General features: G+C 34.5%; 2 protein-coding genes and 1 long non-coding RNA gene across 3 annotated transcripts; 2 read left to right on the plus strand and 1 right to left on the minus strand.

Annotated features, from left to right (window-relative positions):
* Window positions 1-2378: 2378 nt before the first annotated feature.
* LOC145639097 (uncharacterized) lies at window positions 2379-5906 on the plus strand. Its single transcript, XR_014114819.1, has 2 exons — window positions 2379-2520; window positions 5480-5906. It is a non-coding gene; the product is annotated as an uncharacterized LOC145639097 (long non-coding RNA).
* Window positions 5907-8036: 2130 nt separating this feature from the next.
* On the plus strand, window positions 8037-9238 carry LOC145639107 (uncharacterized). Its single transcript, XM_081690268.1, has 2 exons — window positions 8037-8714; window positions 8983-9238. The coding sequence occupies exons 1-2, from the start codon at window positions 8217-8219 to the stop codon at window positions 9064-9066; spliced, it is 582 nt and encodes a 193-aa protein (XP_081546394.1). The 5' UTR covers window positions 8037-8216; the 3' UTR covers window positions 9067-9238.
* Window positions 9239-9958: 720 nt separating this feature from the next.
* On the minus strand, window positions 9959-11828 carry LOC145639100 (putative xyloglucan 6-xylosyltransferase 5). The gene has a single exon (XM_081690255.1). It carries the CDS (start codon window positions 11701-11703, stop codon window positions 10357-10359), a length of 1347 nt encoding a protein of 448 aa, XP_081546381.1. The 5' UTR covers window positions 11704-11828; the 3' UTR covers window positions 9959-10356.
* Between the last annotated feature and the right edge of the window lie 1299 nt (window positions 11829-13127).

Here is a 13127-nt window from a genome sequence, read left to right on the forward strand (position 1 = left end):
TAAAAGTAATTTAAGTTTATCAAAAATAATTTAATTTTAGTAGAAAAAATTTAATATACAAAACAATAGTTTTTTTTTCGCAGCAATAAGGTGAAGAAAATAGGGCCTAATACATAAGGTGAAGTAATATGACTAGAACATGTTAATTTTTTATTTTTTATTTTTTTTATATAAATTTTCCATTGTTGGACTAATAAAGGGTGAAAAAAATCCCAAAGATGAAAAAAATCCTTGAAAACATCTTCCTTTTGAATATAAGTTATACTCCAATCTGTATCACTTGCATCTTCCTCTTCTTCCATAATATTTCTGGTAGGAAACAAGCAAAGAATAACAATTTAATACATTCGGCTTAAAAATATATGTGCAAAAGAGAGAAAGTAATACTACCTCCGATTTTTATTAGTTGCAACTTTGGAATATTTTATATCTCACAAATAATACATCAAGGTTGCAACTAATAAAAATCGGAGGTAGTAGATCACACATAGAGTGGAGAGATGATATATTTGGTATACCATGAACACATGTAATTCATCCGGTTTAGCTTAGTGATTGATTTCATTAGATCGCATATTTGTAATCTACCATAACTCTCTCTCTCTCTCTCTCTTCTTTTTTTTTTTTTTTTTTTTTTTTTTTTGGCACAGTAAGAATTATATTAGAAATATTAATAGTTGAAATTTGATCAAAATATAACTTGCACGTATGTTGAGAGAAAGAATAATTGAATAAGTCTAAGAAAAAAAAATAGCATAAATGTCATGGTACAAACATTGTCATGTACCAAGACTTTCTTCTTCCCCAATCATAGAGCTTTTTTTTTTATTTACTTTTTATTTTTTAAATGAAGCCTCTCACAAGTCCTTCCAGCCCGATTAGCGGGCTAGGCACTTAGGAGTTGGGGGGGGGGGGGGAGGAAATTTCCACCCCAAAGTGACTGTAGTGGAGATTAAACAGGAAACTGAAAAGTAGAAACACCTTTTTCTTGTTTCCCGTTTTTGGTTTTTAGTTAAAAAAAAAAAAAACAGAAAACTGAAAACCAAAAATGATGTCAAACAAGCCCTTATTTATTTATTTTTAACTTTTTACAAACAAAAGAAAATAAGTTATGACTGAGAAAACCTATCAATTTAAATTAACATGATTTCTTTACACAAAATTACAAAATTTGAGAAACTTCCTTTAAATCTTCGAAATAAAGAAAGAGATATGTATGGGAGATAATTCTTGAGGAAGATAGATAAAATTGTTAAACATCAACTTTTAAAACAAAAATGTGACTTATTTATTAAACTTGTTAGAGAATATACACAAAAAAATATTCTCATAGGCTATGTCATATGAAATCATTCATGCTCTAATCAATATAAGTGGAATACTCTCAATCTCCAACTTAAGGAGATTTAAACAACCTAATGTAACAAATTATCAACAGAGTTTTTGTTAGGTTTAGACTTGAGATTAGTTAGAATTGAGATTAAATTGCAAAAAAATTTAATTCAATATGCATAGGTTTTTAATTGCAAAATTTGATTTTCGAGCTGGTAGCATTTTTTATTTTTCTTAGAAATGAAAAATATGCATATTTTAAAATTTAAAAAAAAAAAAAATTACGAACATTGGATTCTAGTCAAAATAAACTTGCACATTCAATTTTATTTATTTATTTATAATTTTTTTTTATTAAAATAAGCTTTCATTAAAAAATTATGCACATAAAATCTTTTTCATTTTATGCGTACAGTGGTCCAATTGAGCCTCTCAGTTAATATATTAAAGCTTTAATAATTATATGTTGTTACTCCGTATTATTTTAGAGTAAAAAACTTGTAAAATGCTAAAATTATTAAAGAGTTTTTTATTTTATTTTTTTTAAAAAAATATAAAGCCTCAACGCTAATTCTATTATAGTTTGTACTTCGAGCCTAACAATAATTGATAACTACTAGCACAATATATATTTATGGTCTGTTCTCTTCAACTTATTTTCAATTCAATTCAGCCCACTTCAGTTCAGTTAATAAGAATAGGCCCTTAGGCAATGTTTGACAACATTAGCTGAAATTGAGTAAAAATTATAACTAAAATAAAATGACACATGAAACTTCAAAGATCAAAGGTACTCGAAATATTTAAAGTTGAGGGTATGTATCATATTGTCAATAATTTGTCATAATATACTCCGTATCATAGAGTAAAGTACTATCGTGTAATTAGTTCGGGAAAAATAAGTTCAACAAAAATAACGTGAAAAGAGCATCGCCTTATAGGCCTATCATTTTCGGTTTCCTTTGCCGACTCATCTAAGTTTAATAAAATGAAAAAAAAGTTAGTAATGCGAAGATAAGTTGATTTAATTTTCCCAATTGTGATCAAAGAAAATAAAAAATGTCATCACTTGGAGCAGGGAAGGGGCTTCTGGAGGTAGGCAAATTCGCTGTCTATGTCAGTGTCCCTATTGTTCTCATGTACGCTTTCGCCAACAATTCCAAGAATCTCCACAAATTTATGGGCGGAGTATGTCTCCTCACCTTAATCTTCTTCAATTCATCATTCTTTTGATGTCATTAGGGTTTATACTTGCGATTCAATTTGATTGCTAGGTTTTTTTTTTTTTAAATTCTATTTACTTCTCCAATTTGATTCAATTGTCTCATTTTATTTGGTTCAGATTTTATTGTTATTGTTTTGTGGAATCGTGAATTTGAAATTCGTGAAATTTAGTATTGTTTGTGAAATTTAGGGAACATTGAAGTTTTAGTAGTGTATTGATTTTACTTGTTAGAGTTATGCTATTCCTTGGTATACTTTGCTGCATTTACTGGAACAAAAAAAATAGAAACTCATTAGTGAATGACAGAAGAATTAATGACAACCAAGGAATTAACCTCGTTTTTGTTTGTGGGTCTTGGGTCTGGCCGCAAGACGAATCCAGAAACCATTAGTGAATGCAAGAATCTTTTTAGCAACAAGATTTGGGGACTGTTATAAAGAGAACAAGAAGTACTAGATTACTGAAAACTTTGTTTGTAGTGACCTAAGAAAATGTAGCTTTTTAGAGAGTTACAGCAATTTAAACAAGTGAATTACTTATTAGCTAATTTTTAGAAAAATTACTACTTTAGAATATTTTATATCGCTAAAATAATACCCGAAAGTTGCAGATAACAATTAACGAAGGTAATATAATTTTTGCTATGGTAGAATGCTAACCTTTTACACAAGGCGCAATACACATGACCAAACCAAAGAAAAAAGAACTTTGAGAACATCATCTCTGCTAAATTCAACTAATTAAGGGCAATGTGCATACATTTTCACCTTTCTAGACCCTGTCAATGGCGTCATCCTCAGCTTTCCCACTCTGCTTCTGTTGTAGATGTTGTGTACCATTAAACAGACTGAAAATGTTCGATATTGAAAATTAGTGTCTTAATCAGTGACAGGTAGAAGGCAAGCAAGAAACTGGGGGTAGAAAACTAGAATTTCCTGATAATATGCATATTCTTCCTTACGTTCATAGAAGTCTAGAACTCCCCCTTCATTTTCCCTTGTTATCACTGTCTACTCTAACACCTTGTTTACCTCTCTATCTAAGCTTTTCTTTCAAGCCTCTAATTCTTATGTTTGGATGTTTCGTCTATACATGTGTTATATGTAGGTTAATTGCGTCGTTGTTACTTTTTTTTTTTTCTCTGAGCAGCAATGATTGAAAGTTTTGATCTTTAAAGGAATAGTTAGTTGAGAGCATTCAAACAATATTATAGATGAAAGCACAATAATTGATGTAGTCTTTTACTCGTAGACAGATATGATTGAACTTATTATGGACCATTTAGAATTTAGACCTGTATTGTATAAGCCATTTTTTTATTTTGATGTATCAATAATTTATATTCTTAGAAGTTAGAAGATATTTTCCATTCTCTAAGTATGTAGAATAGAATCACAAATCTTAGGCAGAAATTGTGGAAAATTCTTCATTCTTGACTTTTAAAAAATATTTTAGCCCTACATCACAGACTTTCTTTTCCAGATATCAAGTGGAGGATTTTTAGGCTTCATATCTCACTTTCAAAATTTTCCATGATATAAATTGAATTTGGCTTTGTGATATTTAAATTAGTGTACTTGTTATGCATATTGCTATATTATTTATTATAAGATTTATAACTTTTTTTATGGGTTGATGATCTATTACATTAATGTAATTGATGCAATGTCGATGGCCTGTATAGGCTGTATGACCTAGTTGATCTGGTCATAGGTTCCAAGTTTCTGCTCTATTATGTCTAGTATAAATGTACTAACAAGAGAAGCTTTCGGTTATGATTTTATTGCGAGTTAATGAAAAATTTAATCAAAGAAGTTACTTTTTAATCCAAATATATTAATTTTCTTAAAATTAGTTTTGTGAATTAAAGAGTTCATTTTTATGAATTTTGAGGATTGGGTTACTTTAGGTGTTGATTAACTTTAGATAGAATGGAAAGTGGCATTTGGGAGAGGAGGACACTAGAGTGATATGTGGTTTGTATTGAGATGAGTGAAAATTCCCTGCAGTGCTTAGGAAAAATCTGACTGACCTTGGTTAAAGTAAGTTTTCCATATTATTGTTTGGACAATGGATTCCATCTTCAATATAATTCCAAATTGAAAATTGGGGTAAGGCTGATCCTGCCATACTTACTTTTTTGGGGATCTTGATTGCCCATTATATTTATTGCAGTTAATAGAATCACTGCGGATTTTGTGGCCATTAACCTCCTCTAGTAAATGATTTATGTCATGCAAGTTGTGTACTAATGATCACTATCCTCTGTTTAAGAAATTATTATTCCCTGCCAGAGCTTAAGATTTCCTATGTAATGCAGCATCATTTAATAGTCTGCACATATAAATCGATAGTATTAAGTGTGGTTTTTAGAGGATGCATATAGTTGGAAACACTGATAGAGAAAGTCATTGCATAGCATATGAGTGATTTGTCAATCCCTAACTACAATTTATCGGCTCTGTTTTTATGAAAACAACCTGTATGGAAATTGATGATGGAAAGTTGCTAGTGTATTTATTTTGTTGGGTAATTTTTGTGCGTTTTGTGCGTGTGTGTGTGTGTGTGTTGTGTGTGTGTGGGGGGGGGGGGGGGAGGAATCAAATATGACGGCCACACTTGATATGTTTCTTAACCATAAAATTTCTAATAAAAGAATCTGGGGAGCACAAATAGGGTGACAAAATTATTTGAGTGGTGATGCTCCTTGTAAATGTTGAGATTAATTGAGTGTATTTCACATTCTAGATTCTACTGACGATACCACTTTATTTTGTAAGCCAGGTCACTTTGTTACTTGTGTTTCCACTTGGAAGCATTTATATGTTCCTACAGACTATGTTTTTTTAAACTCCCCCCCCCCCCCCCCCCCCCCCAAATACTTGTTTGAGTCTAAGTATACCCTCTTTATACTTTGTGAAGCGTTCTTATGTGGTCTATCCACCTGAGGCTCCTAGGCCTCCATCACCAGAGGAAATGCGAGAGATGGCTCGTGATCTAGCTCGTAAAAGGAACAGCCATTCATCTTCTGATGCAGCAATGTGAATGGGTTTTACTTTGTGCATGCAAGGACCACTCTAATGGAACATGATAGAGGAGCTTCAAACAGCCTTATCTAGTCTCGCTTGAAGCTCCTCCACCATCAGTTCTATAGAAACTTTTTAATTTGTACTCTCAGTCTCGTATGTTGTCAATTTGACAGTTTTACTGTATACAGTTTACATCTCAGCTATATAATAAATCAAATTAAATAATTAATGTATACATCATGTTCTTATTTTTCAGTTTGAGTTTGATGTGTGCTTGTTGTAAAGGATATATTGATTTTAATGATCTCATCTTTGGACAATCTGCTTTGAATAGTTTCATCTTTTTGAATTGGGCCGTAATGACCTCCAACTTGTATCGCAAGTAAATTTTTTTTTGACAAAATAGTTGTTCTTTACTCCAGCCTAGTTTGTTCATGCGACCTCTTGTGACGCCAATTACAGTGTCAAGAAGGCGGTGATATCATTCAGGGAGATTGCCGAGAGTTAGTGTCAAGTAGGATTGGAGATAGAGAAGACGAAGGAAGAAGGCACGGGAGGAGTTTTTAGAGTGGATGAAGAGGATGGAGAAGTCACCTAGTGTGAAGGGTAGGTGGTAGAGAGGGTGGTGATGGTGAGGTAGAGGTGGGTGGAGGAGAGGGAAAGTGAGTAAAGAAGATTTGAGGGGATTGACGAAGTTGTAGATGGTGGAGATGAGGTGGTAGAGGGCCTAGTCGCCTAGAGGCTTAGAGCCAGGTAGAGGTGAGGGATTGTGGCGCTGAGGAGGTGGATATTTGGCTGATTAGGGATGCCATATTTGGAGGAGGAAATTGTGTGGAGGTGGTGGTTGTGGTACCATGTGGTATTCAGAACTCGGGTAGTTCGATATTCTTGCTAATGGGAGAGCCGGAGAGGGGAGGGGGGGGGGGGGTTTAGGGAATGGAGATAGGAAAAGAAAAGATTGGGAAATAGGGAGGGGGGAGTTTAGGGAATGGAGATAAGAAAAAAAAAAGACTGGGAAATAGGGAGGGGGCTGGGGAGTTTAGGGAATGGAGATAGGAAAAAAAAAAGATTGGGAAATAGGGAGGGGGAGGGGGGGGGGGGTAATCATTCTTGTTGTTTCTAATTTTTGTAAGACGCTATAATTACGTGTAGTAAAAGTCATAAAATATGAAGTACTTGATAACTTACAGTTTCGGACCATCATTAAGTTCAAACGTTTGGTCATCAAAAATAAGTTTTCTAGTTACATACGTATACACTACACCCATGTAGTGCACCCGGGTAAAATTGATCCTTTTATTAAAAAAAAAAAAAAAATCAAATCAATCCATTCCTTAATTCATGGGATTTTATCTATATTAGTTACACTAGATTAAACCCCGTGCATTAAATAACTAGTGACAATAAATTTTACCAAAAATAATGATATAAATATAATTATTATAAATAGACTTAGTAGTAAAAAGTATGAAATATTGTGAAAGAAATTAATTAAATATGTAATAGTTATAATTGGCAATTTGATATTTAAGGACATTTATTTTAGATTTTATTATACAAACTAAAAGTCATAATTTAATTACAATAAATTTTTTTTAGTAAGTGGTTTTGGAGGGAAAACTTTTTATAATATTTTGCCAAGTGTTCTCTAAGTTTCGCCTTTAGTATAATGTAATTGATTTTTAGTTGATTATAAATTACAAACTTACTAGAATAAAAAAAGAAGGAAAAAAAAAAAACCCCTTATCTATTCAATTGATTATATTAATGGACTCATAACTTCATAAGGCCTCATATGGTAGAGTAATTAGAAATCTCATTTTTGGTTTCCTTTTATCATATGTTTGGTAGTCTTATAGTTTGTATGAAACAAACTTACAATGATGTATTGTAAGACATGACAACATTTCCTTTGGATAACTTTTAACGTCTCACAATAAATTAGTGTGAGACAGTCTCACCCAAGACTTACTTTTCCTCTCAAAATGTCGGCACATTTAATAAAAAAGGTGGGTTCAAACCTCATTAATGTGTCGATGGACCATGTGAGAAGCTAAGAAACGATCCTGGTACGATTGGGATCCGATCTAGCTGCCACCAGAGCCACAAAAGAAAATCTAAATGCTTCCTTAACTACCAAAGCACAGCTCTTTCAGTCCTCTATGTTCAACCTTGCTTGTAACTTAGCTTACCAAACAGTATTACAGTAATTGAAATTGGAACAAGATGATCCTAATTGATACTATGAACTAGATAAGCAGGCGAAAACGTGTTGCCGCCTCTCATGTACTAAAACCTTGAACCATATGTTCAGAGGCTTGCAAAGAATTTGCCAGATTTTTTGGGGTGTTAAGGGGCCCTGGTAATGACATTTAGAAAGTGACAATGGTAGAGTGACCAAAGATATTTTAGATAAGATGATATGATCTTTGCAAAAGAGGACACCCTAAAATTGGCAGCATGTTCTTCACCAGTCTTGAACCTTCTCCCACCCTAGTCAAAGCTTTTTATTGTACAAAATGCTATCTGAATCCTGAGAATCATTCTTCATTATTTGCAAAGAAAAATCTTTTCTATCCACAGAAGTAAAAAAATAAAAAATAAAAAAAGAGAAAGAAAAAATCTGAAAGATGGTTGAGACTTCAGAGAGTTCAGGTGAATCCAGTGACTGGGAATTAGTCCAACACTCATCTGATCAGCCATCTTCGCCGCCACCACAAGGGCAGCTACTCGGATATGAAATGGTAATAAGAGACAACTTCTATGGTGATAATTCTATCTTCCCACCAAGTGAGCATGAAGACTTGCCCCTTTTAGGAGAAGACTCTGGTTCACCGAGAAATACATCACCACCACAGTCATCGTTGTCATCTGCATGCTCAGACATAGGTTCGCCGAAGGAGCAGCAGATAAAATCAGATACAAGACTTTTTATCATGATGAATGTGATTGGGACTAGAGTGTACACATTTGGAAGAAAAGTGTTTCAGGTTTTTCTTTGCAGCAGTGGCAGCAGGAGGTGTTTCTCTATTTTTCCTGCTACCGCGATATTGGTAGCATTGCTTGCTTGCGTGAAGATCCTGCAGTGGCGAAACCGCCTTCTGCTCCTCATAAGAGAGAAAGACCAGGTAAACATCTTGAATTTACACATTCATTCCTTAATGAATTTATTAACTAGTTTTATATACACATACTTTTTTTTTTTTTTGAAGGATTATATACACATACTTCGTATTAAGTTAATCCTTAAAGAAACGAAAAGAAAGTTAAAATTGGAACATAGGTAGTAATTATGGCAGTCACTTCCTTCTTTTCTTACATGACTAATGAATAATATTGGGAGTGAAGTTCACTTGGTTGTTTATACTGAAACCTTTCACAATGAATTTGCTGCAGAGAATCAGCCAGCTCTTGCATCAGATAGCTCACATGAACGAGATCTTGTCAGCAAGACGGAAGGTTCCAGTCTTGCGAATTTAATTAGACCAATGTGACTACAAGAGCATCAAAATATTGCTGCAAATAGTTTAATGAGTAATTAGTTAATGGTATATTGTAATGCTGCAGAATGCAAGCGAAACCTCTCTGGAATTGAGATTTCTAGTGTCCAGAGAACCGTTTTTCCATTTATATACTGAAAAATATTGTAGAATAGATCTCCACACCGAGCTTCAATACGACAACAGTTTTACATTTATACACTGGAAAATATTGTAGAATAGATCTCCACACCGAGCTTCGATACGACAACACTCACGAAAAGGAATAAACAAAGCAATGTTTTTGCAGATCTCGTCCACAAAACACTCCCAATAAATCAGGGATACTCCATCTGCATACAATCCTTCACACATCTATTGGGGAAACAGAATTACTCATACAGGTGGTTGAGAGGAACAACTAAAAAGTTGCCCTGAAGCAAGTTATTTGCAGCGGGCAAATGAGCATTGAAAAGTTGCTAAGTTCACAGTTCAAGAATGAAAATATAATCACATAATGTTGCCTAGAGCAAAAATTGAGACTTGAGGCAATTAAGCATGTATCAACCTGCTGGGCAAAGTATACCAGCTCACGAAATATTACTTTGTATCTTACATTAACAGCAGTCACACAAATTTCACCAAAGAAAAAAAACCAGCAGGCATAATATATCAACATAGCACCAGGCAGTTGATCCCATCAACAAATGATACGAAGTAAAAACAATTTATGCAATGATCAGCACAGAGCTATATGAAATTCAGCTAACTGCATAGTAATTCCCGACACCAAATGATTAATGCTGGTCATAGTTCCCAATGGAAGCAATTGTTTCTACCAATACATTGCAAACCCAGTAAAGAAAAAAGAAAACAGCAAGTCATAAACCCAGTAAAGTAACAAGTACTGTAAGTCATAAATTTGTTTCCTGAAAATGTAATAAACAGACTACAAGAATGTGTGACAAAATGTTTCGTTTCATGACATATGAATACAATTTGAGTAAAGAATAAGAAACTAAGAATAAATATCGATTTCGAGTCAAAACCATGGATTTTCCCTTCCATATATCCCAGACAGAGAGCAGAACATGGTCTGTAACTCTGTAATCACAAAACTTTCTTCTGTTTTGTAAAGGGCTCTTCGGAATCCTGGAGAGATGTGTGAGCCTAACAAGTAAAACAGAAAAGAATAGCCTCATACACGACCACTCTAATCATGTTACAATCAGCAGAACCAATAAGGTTAGCTTATACAGTATTACCCTTGTGGAAAAAACCTTGTATGATCTCATGACTTTGATCCACCATGTCGAATGTCAAACTGATCTACATACACCAAAGGTGTGGTCGTCTCGTTCCTCATCCTCTTGATGTTGGGACTCAACAAACCCCTATGCCTAAAACCATACAACTTCAACACCTGATTATCTGCAAAATTGAATGCTCTCTCCATACTCTTCAAACACTTCTCCACAGGATAATCCGCGTAACTCCCACAAGGCTTACAACCCACGAAATGGGTCACAAACGGCCACCTCTCATCACCCAAACCCGGGTGATACTTCTCCACCATCTCCTCATACTTATCCACCAATCCGGTCCAAAACCCGTGCAAATAGTACGAATTCTCCACAAACACCTTATTCATCCAAACATCCTTCTGAGAGATCAACAAATAGATCAAAGCCGATTGATCATCAGCCTCGAAAGACGGCCTCCCACTCAAAAAAGCAGTGACTACCTTACCTGCTTCATTTCTAGTAGGTCCTTTAGGACCCATAGGAGCCCAAGTATCCATCAAATCCAAAGTCCACTGACAATTCCTAAACAAAACACTTCCAGTATTCAAAGCAATCCAAGATTTCTTCTCTAACAAATCAGGATATCCATGAATAACCAAATTATGATTCTCATACTTACTAACAGGAATCTCAAAAACCATATCAGTAAACAATGCATCACTATCCATCCACCAAATCCACTCAATTTCAGGGTGCGATAACATCAACCTCCTAATCAATGGCAATTTTGACCAATACCCAGAAAGATCTTTATCCAAATGAGCCATATTATACACAATTTCAATCCCATGAAGTCGACAATAATCAATCTTATTCTTAATACTCTTAAGCAAATAATGATCCCCAATTGGGTTATCACAAGGATTAGGAGGTGACCCACTTACCAGCAAAATCCGAGGTTTTCCCTTGACAAAATTCGGGTATTCCTTATTCAATTCAAGCCATTCTTTTCTCTGTTGATCCCAATTTCCAATCTTCGGCCCAAAACTGAAAGTAGTAGTATTAGGGTTCATATCAGGCTCATCATCTGGTTCCGCCCCATCGGATCGAATCTCCTCGATCACCCGCCTCGCTTCCTCTTCAAGATGTTGTCTCTCCGCATCGACTTTCGATGTACCGAGATTCAGCCCTATGGTGCCTCGAAGGACCAAGATGGTCACAAACCCACATAAGATAGTGATCTTGATGTTATTCATTGTTTTGGCGATTTGCCGGCCACGGGGTAACACCCTAGACCGGTTACCGCCGCCGCTGACGGAGGAGAGTGTGGTGGTCGGAAGAGTACCGCCGCCGCCGGTAGCCCGTTTCTGGGCGGTGAAGCCCTCTTGACCCATGATTGGAAAAAGGTGGAATCTTTGAGGAGAGAGAAAGTGGGAAATGAAGAGAGGGAAAGTTGTAAGAAAGTAATGGAGAAATGGGTATTTGAGAAAGTTTGAAAATGGAGTGAAAAATTATGGGATTTGAGGGAAACGTGGTGGGGTGTAAGAGAGAGAAAGAAGAGAGAGAAAGAGAAAGAGGGAGGAAGGAAGGAGGCAACAGTCAGCACCGACGGTAAGATTGTCCACTCTTTGTCTTTTTTTTTTTAAAAAAAAAATTTCCTTAATTTTTTTGTTAGTTTTTGTTTAGGTTTAAAAATTTGTTTTTGATTTTGTTTTGGGGTAAAAGTCAAGGTGATTCACTAATTGAAAGATTAAATATACATGTATACATATGCATACAGCATACCTATCATTAGATAGGGCGATTGGGTCATTTGAATCGGATTTTAAATTTTTGTGGGATTCTTATTACAATGTCGGTTTAATATTTAGATAGGTTTAGTTGAGATCTAATTAATTCGAGTTTTGAGTGTTTCTGTTATTGAATGAATGGCTTAAGGGAGATTGGGTGTAATGTTGGATAGGTAATACTGTTACGAGGTTAATCTGAAATGGGTGGTTATTGAATTTATCAACCTTTAGATATTTCAAGCTAAGTTATATCGAGTTTAAATCTATGTAAGTATCAGATAATCTTAGGTTTGATCGATTCATTTTGTATGTATACGCAATATATTTTAACAAGTAAGCTTAGTGAAGTTGGTGGAAAATTCACCAAGTTCGAGTCCCACCAACCACATTTCCTTGAAAGTGGAATTTTTCATTTGATTCATTATAAAAGTATTGTCAATGCTATCAAAATCAAGAAAAACGAGTAATGAATAGTATAAACGGAAAAAAAAAAAAAAAAAAGGAATGTTTAGGGGTATCCCGCATCACTAAAGTGATATGATTAGGTCATTAGGTAAACATTGTTTAAAAGAAAAAATGTAGTATTAGCTTAATGTTTTGGGTGTAATTATCTTAATTTTAGTTAAGGATTTCACACGTTAATATTATCATAGGATTGATTTATGCTTGCCAGTTGCCACTACTTTGCCAGCTACAAGCCTACAAAGCTTAGTAAGATTAGTAATAACAAAACTTGATATTGAGTGTGACTCTAAAAATCATGGACCATCTTCAGGGACACAATTTTCTTTAGATTTAGAGAAAATTTCATAATACATATTGCATTTTGTTGGTTGTAAACTAAAGAGAGAGCATTTCTCAATGCATGTTGTTGCATTTTGTTAGTAGTAAAATTATTTTGAAGGTAGGTCACCTAAATACCTCTTTAAATACATCACCAACATGTTTGTAGCAACTAAGTTAGTTTAGTGGAGTTGGTAGAGAACTCACTTCGTATCTCGCCAACTATATATGTTTGAGAGGGGGAT

This window comes from Chenopodium album, chromosome 1 (assembly GCF_948465745.1).
Source record: "Chenopodium album chromosome 1, dcCheAlbu1.1, whole genome shotgun sequence".
NCBI lineage: Eukaryota > Viridiplantae > Streptophyta > Magnoliopsida > Caryophyllales > Amaranthaceae > Chenopodium > Chenopodium album.

Coding starts and splice junctions, on each gene's coding strand:
- LOC145639107 (XM_081690268.1), top strand. CDS start 8,217: ATGGTTGAGACTTCAGAGAGTTCAGGTGAATCCAGTGACTGGGAATTA. Junction 8,715..8,982: donor TCATAAGAGAGAAAGACCAG/GTAAACATCTTG, acceptor AATTTGCTGCAG/AGAATCAGCCAGCTCTTGCA.
- LOC145639100 (XM_081690255.1), bottom strand. CDS start 11,703: ATGGGTCAAGAGGGCTTCACCGCCCAGAAACGGGCTACCGGCGGCGGC.